General features: G+C 43.7%; 1 protein-coding gene across 1 annotated transcript in view; it reads right to left on the reverse strand.

Moving 5' to 3' along the window:
* Window positions 1–1155: 1155 nt before the first annotated feature.
* The window catches only part of NSG2 (neuronal vesicle trafficking associated 2), a 38588-nt gene continuing 26633 nt past the window's right edge, over window positions 1156–13110 (reverse strand). The window contains exons 4-5 of the mRNA XM_074838784.1: window positions 4705–4815; window positions 1156–3146 (exon numbers count right to left, since the gene is read on the reverse strand). Coding sequence (XP_074694885.1) covers window positions 2955–3146; window positions 4705–4815 — 303 coding nt within the window. The 3' untranslated portion in view covers window positions 1156–2954. The remainder of the gene's footprint in view (window positions 3147–4704; window positions 4816–13110) is intronic.

The following is a 13110-nucleotide window of genomic DNA, read 5'->3' on the forward strand; positions in this document are numbered from 1 at the left end:
AAAATACGTGGTTGATCTTGGAAGCTCTACTGCAGCTTGTACAAAACCTGAAATAACAACATTCACAGTAATGGAACTTGCAGCTGGAGTTGAGTTGTTTGGTTTCTTTTGCTCTCCCATGAGTACTCCTTGGGTATTTTTTTTCCATTCTGCTCCATACAGATTTTGATCTTTTCTTTATTAAATAGGAATGGTTATCCCCAGTGACTCTCTTACTTAATATTAGCTAGAACCTTTTAATTCAAATGATTTGATTCCTGGGTTTTTTAGATTAAAGTAAACATACGGTTAGAGTATTACTGGGAATGTGGCAATAGAAATACCATGATCAAATTATCCTGTGACTCAATTCTGCAAAGCACGCTGAATCCTTTTTAATACATTTCACAAGTACTTGGTGATGACCTCTAACACCAGAGTGGTTTCTCTCCTATGGTAGCTCAATTTCACAACTCTGAATACACTTTTTTTGGAAGGAAAGCTATCCAAAGGTTTTTATAAAATGTTCTTTAGCCTTTGGGAATGAGCCAATTTAATGCCAGGGTATCGTTCCATTTCAAAGAGTTGAAGGATTTGAGGAAATACAATCTGCTTTCTGAACAATGTGAGATGAATATAGTTGTGGTTTTGTTGGAAACCAAGCTGCAGAGTTTGGATACAGAGCTCAACTTCTTCAAAGTTCAGCCATGGCTCTTGGTTTGTCAGCTGTATTTCCCTGCAGTGTGCCTTTTTGTAACGGCCCTTCTTATAGAGCCTGGTCCGGCACACATGAACACTTGCATCGGGTGTAGATGGCAAAGGAGACATTGCTGCCAGCCAAAGTTTCTATCATTCATTGGCCTTAAAATGGGAAGGGAGGGGAGGTCCCTCCATAGAGTCAAGAATCACCAATAGAGGAACAGCTTGGTTTTAATTACTATTTTTCTATTTGAAATTAAAAAATGGGTGGGAACATAGGGAATCACCCCTCAGTGATTAAAGGGGAAAACAGCAAGCTCTGAAAATGCCTCCTGAAAGCCAGTCACCTCGGGTCCCGTGCAAAGGTGCAGTCTCTGCTGCAGCCACACTTGGCAGCAACAGGCACACACATGTGGCCACCCACCACCTCCCAGCCCCCAGCACAAGTCGCCAAAAAAAACCTGCTAGAGCCACAGAGACGCTCAGTCACATCTAGCTTTATTTTAATCCCGTCAGAAAAGTTCAAGAATTACACCAAAAAATACTTCAGTCTCTGCTACCTACTGACAAAAAATACACCACAAAATTATAAACTGTTCAGTGGTTTGCTGGAGTTTTGATTGTTGGTGGAGGGGGTGGTTTGTACATTTTGAGTGAGAAATGAATTTACAGGTGGAAGGGGAAGGAAGGATAGGAAATCGGACAATGGCATTTGGCACTACATTTTTAGCTACACTATACAGTTATTTATCATGATGCCTGTTAGGACTGAGGAGTTCTGCCCTCATTTACACCCTCTAGTGTCTATGTATGCAAAATGGAGGACAAAACTGCCCAATGCAGGGGAAGAAGGGGCCAGTTCCTAATTTCCATCCCAGTCTAGCCACAAATCTGAAAAAGCAGCCTTAGTCAAATGTGAACCTTGCCCTCCCTGTGCACTCTGCTCCTGCTGCTCAGTCTCACCCTGTGTCTGCCACCAAGGAGCAGAACTGCTTTTACTGCTTTTGCAGCAATGGTCTGCAGTTCTGAAAAAAGAGAATCCTTGGTTTCTTTTAAATCACACCAGTCTGCACTAATTTCACATGCCATTTGTGGGGAGAGGATGTTTTACATTGGCCAGTACTGGATTAAGCTTGGGGTCTGGTCTGTGTCTGCAAGCAGAGATTTGATGGGGCCCTTGGACTCTGAGAGCATGCTACGGCCATCCCTCTCTAATTACCTAAAATGACATTAAATACTGAAGTATCTCAAGCTGAAGGAGGGAAGCAGGAACATCCGATTTCATGGGTGAGGGAAAATTAGGGGCTGAAAAGTTAGAGGCTCAACACTGTTACATACTACCACCACTCTTGAGAGGCTCCTCAATTCATAATGGCATTTCTTCGTCTCTTGGTGACCCTCAGGAGAGAGGTCCCAAAGGATGAAGCCTCATGTAAATTGCCAAAGGTCATGCAGGAATTCTGTGCCAGAAGCAGAAATAAAGCCCTGATCTCCTGACTCCTAGTCCTGTGCTCAGAAGTATATTCATGATTTCACTATAACAGTTTCTGTCTGCATCCATCCTGCTCCATATCCAAATAGCAATGATGATTTCAGCCTCAGAGCCCAGCCAAGATCACCAGCACAGTGTCAGCTCATTACAAATGCCTAGATCTTTCTGGATTTACTTAGGCCACTGCGCAGGAGTGTGTGTGTGCATGTGTGTTTGCACGTGTGTATGTTCAGGGAGGAGGGAATGCTTGTATTTCTCTATCAGCAAATGAACACCGAGACTAAATTCAATTTGTCAGCAAAATATCCCCCCCTTTGGCAAGCTAAACAACATCACAATGTCTTTGTACCAGCTTTTTTCTGCTCCCTCTCTCAAAAGGATTTCAGCTGTTCCTTCACATGTTAAGCCTCTGTCACAGCTTTCCAGCAATGATAAAACTTTGCGGGATTCTCTTTGCTGCTTTTATCCTCTCTGGCTGTTTATCTAATTTGCTTTTTTTGTTTTTTAATTTCTTTTTCTAACAAATAGTTAAGCAATGATTTAAAAATATTTTTACATTGTAAGGTACAGTCAACATCAAACATGCCTTTTTACAAGAGCTCGACTCGGTTACAAATCAACGAGAACAATGCACAAAAAGAAATATCCATTAAGATGACTCCTGCACTTGGGTTTTATTTATTCCCGTCATGCTGTTAGCACAGCACCCTCAGCTAGAGCAATGCAGTATAGACATGGTGTGGTCCCCCCACCCTCCCACTTTGCCCATCACCACTCATTAACTTTAATGACCTTCTGTCTTGGCAGCCTTGGCTTCGTGGTTTACCGATCCTGAAGACAGCCAGGGCGATACGGCCCGGGAGCTGGTCTGCTTGGCCATGCTGTAGTGGCTGATGACGGTGTAGAACCTGCCCCGGGAGTTGGAATCCTGTGCGGAGTAGTACGCGTCCAGCGAGGCCGGGATGCACCGCTTGTGCTGGAAAGAGGAAGAAAGCAAGAGCAGTAAAGAGTGGTCCCAGCAGTCTCAGGCTCTCATTTTAAAAATCTCAGGGTTAGCTGTTTGCACGGGTGACGTTTGACTCAGACATGCTGCAGCGAGAGCATCTGCTGCACAGCCCCGACTGCCGTCAGCGCCGTGGGAATGCACAAAGTTTAGAGTCGTGCAGCAGTCTTCAAAACCTGTTGCTATTGGCAACCCTGATTGCAGGCTGATTTCATGTGTGGATGGGAAATGGGGACTGCACAATGAAGGTCTGACTGGTTTGGTATGTCACTGGCATGCACAGAGACGGAGGGCCCTTGCTGGAGAGTCCTAGCAGGGCTGGCTGAGCAGCTCTTATCATGTGCTGGGCTTAAAGCTCTGTAGAGCGAAGTCCAGAATTAATCCTCAGATGAGTAGAGGAGAGGCAGAGTAAGCTGCTTACATGGTGCTCTGTTACAGTGTGTTATCTCTGACCTGTAGGATGACCACCTTGGTTGGGGATGGTAGGAAGTGCAGCCCAACTGGCCAGCCCTTGTCAGAGCTTCTTGTCTGTGCAAACACTGCCCATGCACCTCTGCTGCGCTAGTGTGGACACTTGTGTGCTAAGAACTGCACAGATAAAACAATTTGCTTTGCAACAGCTGTAAAAGAGCAATCAAATGGTAACAAATATCAGACTGGTTGGTATTCACTGGACTTTAAGTACCACCAGGGACACAATTATTAAATTATGAGATACCCCAACTCCCAGTTCAATGTGACTAACTGAAATCTGAGTCCAAAACCTTTAATCTTTTCAGAAGTTCAGGTTTGGATCTGATTCTGAAATTCATGACTCCATGACTTCATTTTTATATAACCTAAGAGAATAATTCACAATGATTAATACACCAACATCCTTATTCTGTTTTCCAGTCCACAGACTATCCCCAGTGTGGTCAGGACTCCCATGAGTTTATGAGTTTATTCACAGTAAGGAGTCAGTGAACTATTTTGCAAACTTTTTTTTTTTTTTTTTTTTTTAAAATCTCTACAGACCAGGCAAATAGTTCTCTGTGAATATTCAGTATAAAATCACTGGGTAGCAGAGTTTTAGCAATTAAGTTACATGGTTCTGTTCTTGATAGAGGCTGAAAAGCACCTAAAAATGAACTACATAGACAAATTCAGATTTCTTTTGCAAAGGACACATGTGCCAGCACTCTTGGAGTTTGCTTTGCATTAAAATGTATGCCAGTAAACCTCAGTCACTTGAACGTGTGGGAAGCAAACGCGAGATTCCAGCTGCAATAAATCCATTCACAAATATAAGGGATTGTTCCTGAACATCTGCCTGGAGTGTTCACCAAATGCTAATCCCAACAATTACAGTGTAACAGTAGCTGATGGAGGCAGATGCAAGTTCATATTTCCCATAACACTTTTCCCATTTCAACACATTCTTGCCAAATGTTCTGTTTGGCCTGGTCAAAAAAGCAGACTAGACTGCAACCATGTAGTCAATTAGAGTCTATCATTATCTCAGGCAATTCATCCGTCTGAAGTTTCTTACCTTATAAACAAATCCATCTGGGCAACTGTGGTCGTAAGTAAAGGCTTTGTATACCACAAGAAACACTATGCAGGCAAGGAATGCAAGAGCCAGACTTATGAGAATAGTGACCTACAAAAGAGGGATAATGTTACTCCACATATGTTAAAACGGCATATGAGCAACCTCATAATTAAATGACTTATAGTAGCAGCCATCCTAACAGACTGCAGTCTTCACTTCACTGTGCAGTACTTAACTAAGCATGGTAATTGAATGAATGCTAGATCCAATAGCCCTGAATTCTCACATCATTTCCATCCCCCCACAGACCTTTAGGAGTGCACATTCCTGCAAAGCTGTAAAAGGACAATACCCAACCACCGACAGAGCCCAGCATGTAAATCCTGCAGCATGTCCAAGAGCAGATGCTGGTATTGGAGGTACCAGACACAATGCCCTCTTTGGGGCTCAAATATTCCCCCTCTCCTCATTCCCAAGCAGGTTACCTTGCTGCACCATTCTGTTTCTTTGCTGTAGCTCCCTTCTCTCCAGCCCTTCCAGGTCCCTCTTAAATAGTTCATTCAACAAGTTTCCCGGCCCCATTCAGACTGAGGCCCCGATCCCTGATTTCAGCTGAGCTGTGTCCTCCCTATGGACTGAGCAAGGGTCCCAAATGCACTCTGCTTCTCCCCTTCCCCAAAGCTTTCTTGGTCCCAGCTGGTAATTCTGCAAATGCAGCATAAATGACTCTGGACTTCTACTGCCTAAATTACAGCAACCCATCCTGTCGAGACTGCTGTCTCACACTGATTTGGACTGGCACAAAAAAATAGCATAATCCCTGGGGCTCCAGTGTTACCATGCAAACTAAAGTTCCTAATCACTTACAGAGATGATGGGGTTGGGAACAGCAGTAAGGGTAATGTTTAAAGCTGTTGCAGGGCCAGCAGCATGGGGAGGGAGGTGCAGCAGCTCCCCAGCTCGCTCTGGCTCCCTGGGACTGAGCACCAGCAGCACACATTTTGCAGGATGTTTGCCTGCATAGGCAACGGGCTGCAATGTTCCTGTGCTCAGTGAGCCTGTGAGAGCTCACACTGAGGAAGTTCCTACAGCAAAAGTTTGAGGTCAGGCATGGGTTTACAGGAGGGACAGTGATCAGGAAGGCTTTTTCCTACCCACAACCTCGGTCTGTTTGCTTCATAATCCCACTGTCTCATCATGGCACCAGAAGGAGAGCCCAACGCTGCAAATTTTCCCTGGTCACATCAAAAGCCATCCACTAAGAGAACCACAGTGGTAGGATGTGGCAGGGACTGTGTGCCTGACCCCAGCTAATGTCCCTGGTCTGCAGGCATGCTGCCACCATACCATGCATGTGCTCATCCTCCAAAACATGCCCCTGTCCCAATATCAGGGCTGCACCTACCTGTACTAAAGGCAATCATTATAATTTACTGCCCCAGCAAGGAAAAGCCACAAATTTTTCAGCTCTATCTAGTCGTTCAGGGATCATCCACTGTCTTGTTGTTAGTTACGTCACAATCCCCTTTATTTTCTTGTACAGGTGTTCAAGGAAATTGAATAGTAGGTACAGGCAGAAGTTGTTCCTTAACTAATGTATAAGAGACTGGAAATGGTAGAAAGTAGGGAAATACAGAGATAATTCCTCAGTATAGTGGACAGGCGTGTAAGGAACAGCACCTAATAAAGAGCAAGCTGGCCACATCTCAAAATTCATCAATATAGTATTATTAATATAACATTATTATGTAATACTAGTAATATATCAGTAAAGATATACTAATTGCTTAATATTGGTCCACACTGAATTTTTCTCTAATTCTCTTCTTTGGTCATCATAGCAGCTGTAATTCTGAGAACCTGTATGATACGCAATCCCTGCACAGACTCAAAGGGGCCGCTGTAATTGCTTGCAGTGCAGGAAAAGACTTCTCACCCTCACCAATCCTGCAGAAAGGTGCACTGCCTGGTGAGATGTCTTCCTACATTGCACACAGCACATTGGGACTATTACTCAGAGAAGCTAAAGTGGCCCTGGCAATGCCACCTGCAGTGCTGGATGATCCAGTGACACAAGTTTGGTCGTTGTTTTAAGACAAAAAGAAAGAGTGAAGGTAAATCTGCATGCATGGTGTTAAATCTGACCCAACACATCCAGTTAAAAATTCAGGAAAGAGAGAGGTGTGGAGAGTATATCTAGCAGGAGAGATTCGTAAGTTCATGGGTAAATCAGAATATTTTAGAATAAAGTGTAAAAAGGTAAGAAGATTGGGGCTAACAGGCTTTTCCAATGATGAATAGGTCACTGAAGCCCCAACCTGCCTTTTAGAATAACTGCTCATATTAACCTCCTCCTTGGGGCCTAATCTGCTGCAAAATGGGTCAATTAAGCAAAAGGCAGCTGCAGAGGGAGAAGCACTTACTGCTGGATCTCATAAGAGAACACGTGTAAGAGAGTCCTGGTGTGCTGAAAAGGTAGCTGGTAGAAAAGAAGTACAGTCATATGAATTGCACTAATTCATACAAGAAAATATGGGCTCCATGTCCTCTCCATCAAAGCACACTTGCCTGCAAGTTTGAAAAGAATTATTTCAGACCAGCTTTATGGGGTTCCCAACCTGGGGAAGCCATATCCCTTTTCATAGTGCTGAAGAGGAAGAAGTCTCAGTTGAATTCAAGGGAGATGGAAATGGAATTTGCCATGATTTCTGCCCCCAAAAGAAGTTATATTACACCTGAAAAAATGAAAGTCCTTTTGAAAAAGTATAGTCAAAAGGAGAGACTTCCTGGACTAAGTATGCCAACACTCTACTTTTTCCAACAGGAGACCTGGGAAAAGAGACCCCTCTCCAAAAAGACCCATCACAACCTAGCCCTGGCGGACCAATGTGGAAGAGCATTTCCCCCTGTAGAATACATGCTCATCAACTCTTCCCCATTTAAAAGGGGAGCATGTTAGGCCTGGTACTTTCTCCAATAACAATAGTAATTGTAGTAATACAAAGATGACAATGACACAAGTCCCCACTGAGGTTAGTCTGAAGGCACTAAAGCAAGATGCACCAAAGCCAGTGCTTAGAGGGCAGCCCTGGCTGGAAATTAAAAAAATAAGAAATGCTCAGCTCTCCAGTTTGGTTGCTGTGCCCTAAATACAATGTACAATGAAAAAAGAAATCTTGCTTGGGTTAAGCTAAAGGAACAAACTTGTGTTCCAGGCAAAGGAAGAGAGAAAGGGCAATGAAATTACACTGAATGCCACCTGCGAATGCATAGAGCACACCTCAGTGAGGAAGTACCTCTTGTTCCTGAGAAATAAGAAGCTGCTCATCCTCTAGCTTCAGCATCAGGGCCAGTATGAGCTGCACACCAGCAGGACACATACACTCTGTGCTATGACTCTTCCTGCCCTAACATCTACCTGGTTCCTTTCTCCCCCTCTGCATCACTGTTTCCTCCATCCCAGAGGGATCCATCAGGCCTGACTGCACCCAGAGAAGGGGCTGTGAAAGGGGAATATCCCTGAACTCTCCAATGTCTCCCTCACCCCGCAATGACTCTGTGTCTGCCTTCCCCAAGAGCTGCCACCAAAGTTGCTTTGAAGGTTTCTCACTCTGAGACAGTTAAAATGGCCAAGTTTGTCCTTTAGTCTTCAGAAAAAGAAAGAACAGAGCTGTCTGGAGCGAGAATGAATGTTCCTTCTTTTGTTAAATCCCCTGTACATGCACAGGCTATGGAAATGACCATTAGTAATGCAGTTTGACTGATTCCTTTCCTCTTGTCTACCCACTGAGCCCCTAAAAATAATAAATTCCCCTCTGCTCTGTTGCTCTGCTCTGGCAAAGTGCTGACACCCAATTCATTACCTCCCAGGAGCAGGTCCCTCCGCTGAGCTCTCCCCTCCCTCCAGGGTGTAATTGAGCCCATTCTCACCTCCCCCCTGCCGTTTCATGCACTTGCAAAATTACAGCGTGACACAATATTACACATGATGATACACAGTGTAAAATTGCTCTGGGATGAAATGTCATGGAAGATGTTAAAACCCAGAGGAAAGGGGAGAAAAAGTCACCCCCGGATATTTTGCCACGCCAGAGCTAAGATCCACCTCTCTAGCTATTCCAGAGCATACAAAGCTTCATTAACATTCAAACACCAAAGAATCACAGAGCTGCAATACCTAATAAACCTCCACTTTTTTTTATGATTAACATGAACCCTGGCAGTCTCTAAGCAATATAAACATTCACAGAGGGGAAATAAAATTTAGTGAGCAGATAAAACCTAGAAGTGCTGCAGGCATGAATCTGTCACGTGTGACTGCTCGAGTAGGTAGGGGGGGATTTGCATGCCCTTTCCCCAAAGTCTTATATGATTCCCAAAGGGTCCCTTAAGAGGGGAGTGTCTGCTGGAATGGAGGAGAGAGAATATCATTACCACACCAAAAAACTCCCCGTCCTCCACAAAACATGGAAAGAGGCCCTTAACATCCATGAAAGATGATGTCAACTTCCCATCAACAACAGCGCACTTGGCTTGGTTCCTCCCCACGTTTCCCACACATGAAGTAGATGCTGCATTTTCACAACAGCACAGATTAAAAAAACCAGACAAATTCTCATCGGGCAACAGGACATAAGTTGGCACTAGGTTTTGCTCCAGTGAGATGATACCTAATTGCAGTGGTGTTCCAGTTAACCTGGCCTTCATGCTGGCCATCGAAGTATCCTTCCTACTCTGATTTCAACAGCTACCCATGATTTTTTTTCATCAGAAATTCCCTTTTTCCATCTCTAGCTACAATGAAAAGCCTTATTTAAAAGCAAACCAGAGAACAATGCCACATCCAAACAGCAGGGCATTCTTTTAATAGCCTTTTCCATTGCAAGGTTTCTACATCTTTATTCCTTATTGTTTTCCTTGGCAAAAATTTTCTGGTTTGTGCCCTTAGTTTTCAGAAGGGGTGCGCACCCTTCACTCCCCATGGAAGCCAAGAAGAGGGGGGAGCTACTGGTCTTTCCAAAATTGAGCCTTAGGGGCTCTGACAGCAATACTGATAACCTGCTGAACTACAGAGCCTGCAGGTTGGCAGCACTGGGCTGGTACTGACTGTCACACAAACCAGTGAGGTATTTCGGTGCCCTAGAGTTCTGAGAAACCTGAACTCTCTGGAAATACTTGTGGGGGGAAAAGGAAGCAGACAAAGGTGGATTCTGAACAGAGTTTGATGGGAATACTACTGCACAGAGCAGATATTCATAAGGAAGGATTTTCAGGCAGTGTAGGTGGGGGAAGGGTCTGTCAGCAGATGGCAGTTCCCTCAAATTTATGCACTGTTTGAACTGAGTTGACAAATATTTTTTTTCCCAGGGGGGTCTGGATGCAGACGCCTCTCTATAAGTACTCAGCATCCAACCTGTGCTGTTGAGTTGTGGGGTGTGTGGTTTTGTTCCCACTTAAGCCACATATTACTTGCATTAGCAGCTGGAGGTACATAACTTATAATCATGGCCCTGGTGTCAGGGCTTGTCATTCCACCTTTATGTTTTGTTCACAGGCTCCGCTGATGGTGTCACACACTGCAAGGAGTCAGCATAGAAATGGTAAAAAAAAAAAATTGGATAGGGAGAGGAAATAATATGGGTATTCAAATGCAAGCCACCTCACAGTGAAACACAGAAGAAGACATCCTACAAAACTGTGAAGCAACACCTTTTGAAGAAGGGATGTTTCTTCTGAACCCAAACCACAATTAATCTATGAACTTAATTATAATTAACAAATTTACTCTGTACAACATGCTCGGCAGGAGGAGCTCAGTAAGATTCCAGAAAGATGAGACATTCATATGGAGAGCCTCCACATGGCTTGAAGTAGGGCTTAATAAAACAAAAGGCACAGCCTCCTCTTTCCCCACCAAGTTCTCATATTTGATGGCATGAACCAGTCATTTAGACCCAGATCCACAAAGGCAGTCAGGCGCCTAAATCTCATTTAGTTTTGTACAGGACACTAGAATAAATAGGCACCTTCTGTAGGCTCAGGTGTCTTCAGAGGGGCAAGAAATTGTCCATTTTGGATTTTCACACATTGCTCTGAAACATCTGCCTGTGGGTCACTAAAACGGGTTTCCAAATGAGATGGTCAGCTAGTCAGGTACAGCACTGTAATCATTGTGCTCCACTACTAAAGCTTAAACCCACCACTGCTCATACTCAGACAGCAGCTTTATCATCTGCTGTGTAAAATTCATTTGGAAAATCACTGTGCTGCCCTTTCTTTGGGAGGAAAACAGCTGCATTCAGTCCAGCTTTGGAGGAACTCAGGGAGTACCACCTGCTGTTTGTGGATCTGGCATAAGCCCCAGATGCCCAGGCGTTTGAAACCACCCTCTATTTGCCACCTAAGTGGAGCAATTCTCAGGATGCAAACAGATGATGTGATCTCTATCAATCTGTCTGAAGAAAACAGCGCAGAATATCTTTTCCGTGCTCATGCAACTCTTGTGAGAGGCTAGCAAGCAAGGGTTTTTATCAGCGTGGGTGGCACTTAGATATCAGGCATGATTTTTTTTTCGAAACCAGGAAAATAAATGTTTGACTCTGGACTCCCTTCCCACTGCTCAGAGCATGAAATATATATGCTTATATATGCTCAAAACAGGGGTACAGCCAAGAAGATGCCACAACCAGGAAAAGCGTTGCTGTGTATACAAAAACCAGCCAGACGAGCAGTGCTCAGAGAGGAGTTAATGCTCTCAGGGTGTAGAGTTGTGAAGATCAGTTTAATTCCCAGGTAAAGATCATTTACCATGGAAAAATACCTACAAAATTCTGCACAGTCTTCCTAGTCTTAGCAGCTGCAATGTGAATAAGGGACCTCAGAAGCCAGATGCCTCTGTCCATTGCTGCACTGCAGTCTCACCCTCTTCACATTCAAGTTTGTCGGGAAAGGATGCCACCACCGATGCCATGTCTGGTTCTTCAAGATACCTTCAGTATTTCTGGGTATTGGGAAATTTTGTGACCTTTATTAGGCAATTTAGTTGAAGAATTTTCTTGGTTTGAATTTTCTCTTTGTAGAAGAAGAAAGACTGAATACGGCAAAATTTGTTATAAACAAAATTGGCAGAAATTCTGTCAAGGTTATTTTCACAGAAGCACATAAGAGTTATGCTTGGATAGGCAACAAAGCTCTTTGTATAGTTTATGGCAATGCCATTACACCTGAAAAGCTATCAATCCATTGACAACCTAGTTAACTTGCATTCAAGAAAAAAAAAAATCACAGAATCATCAATCTATTTGCCACAGGGTCAGTCCCAGAGATCCTGCCACTCAGTAGAAGGGTTTCAGCTGTTAGGGCATCTCAGTATATGCTCACACATTTGTGATCTCATTATAAGGATTTCTGCTTGACAGTGAAAAGTTCAGGAGGGTAATTTTTTCCCCTTCAGCCCATAACTTCTTCCAGCTGATAATCAGATGTAATATTGACAACATAAGATCTCGACACGAAAGCTACAACTAAATGGAAAGACTCAGGAGCACTTCCCAGCTCCCAGATCCAGCTGTCTACCCTGGCTGCCTCTCACCCGTATGCCAGGATGAAAACCAAGTGTGAACCATCCCATCATTTGAATCTAGGTTGTTATTGTAAGAAAACTCAGGCATGTAGGCAGGGAGGGAGCCAAAGGCTGACAGGACACTCAGATGGATCGACCAGGGGGATAAGGAGTCTGAAATACACCCCAAGAACAGATGCTCCACTGTTTAGACTCAGCCAAAAAAATGGTGTGGTGCATTGCCCAGCACCCCGTTATACAGCCTGACCAGTTCTGCAGGTAAAGATGATTTGGCTGCACTTTTTCAAACATGGTATTTCACTACAAATTGTTAAAAATCGTTTTGTAATAAGTTGTTGATTTTGAGGATTTTATGGCAACAGTTTAGACTCTGAAATTTTGAAAGGCTAACTGAAAAAAGTGACACAATTGGGTCTTCATATTTGCTTGGTACTGTTCAAGAAAATGTAGGATTTGTCCTTTATTATTACAGCACAGCTTTATTCCAGATGGTGTCCAGATTCTTAAGTAGCATCTCTTAGGAGATGCTTTGTAAGAGAGAAATGTCCTTATTCATGTATATAAATCTTCAGAGCTATGGGAAAATACTCCTTATTGCTGCATGGCTTCTCACATGAAACTTAAGGGGTTGGGTATTTTTGGTTCTTTACCTTAGAATTCATAACCATAAACCAATTTGTCCCCAATTCTCCTAAGAACACTGAACACCATCCATGAGGATGGTATAATCTTGGGGGTCCAAAAACATCTCACATCTGCTCCACTATTTCATGGGTTCCTTTCAGCCCACACCACCCAGCAATCAAAATCCAAAGGACTCA

Source organism: Strix aluco, chromosome 13, assembly GCF_031877795.1.
Source record: "Strix aluco isolate bStrAlu1 chromosome 13, bStrAlu1.hap1, whole genome shotgun sequence".
NCBI classification, from domain to species: Eukaryota; Metazoa; Chordata; class Aves; order Strigiformes; family Strigidae; genus Strix; species Strix aluco.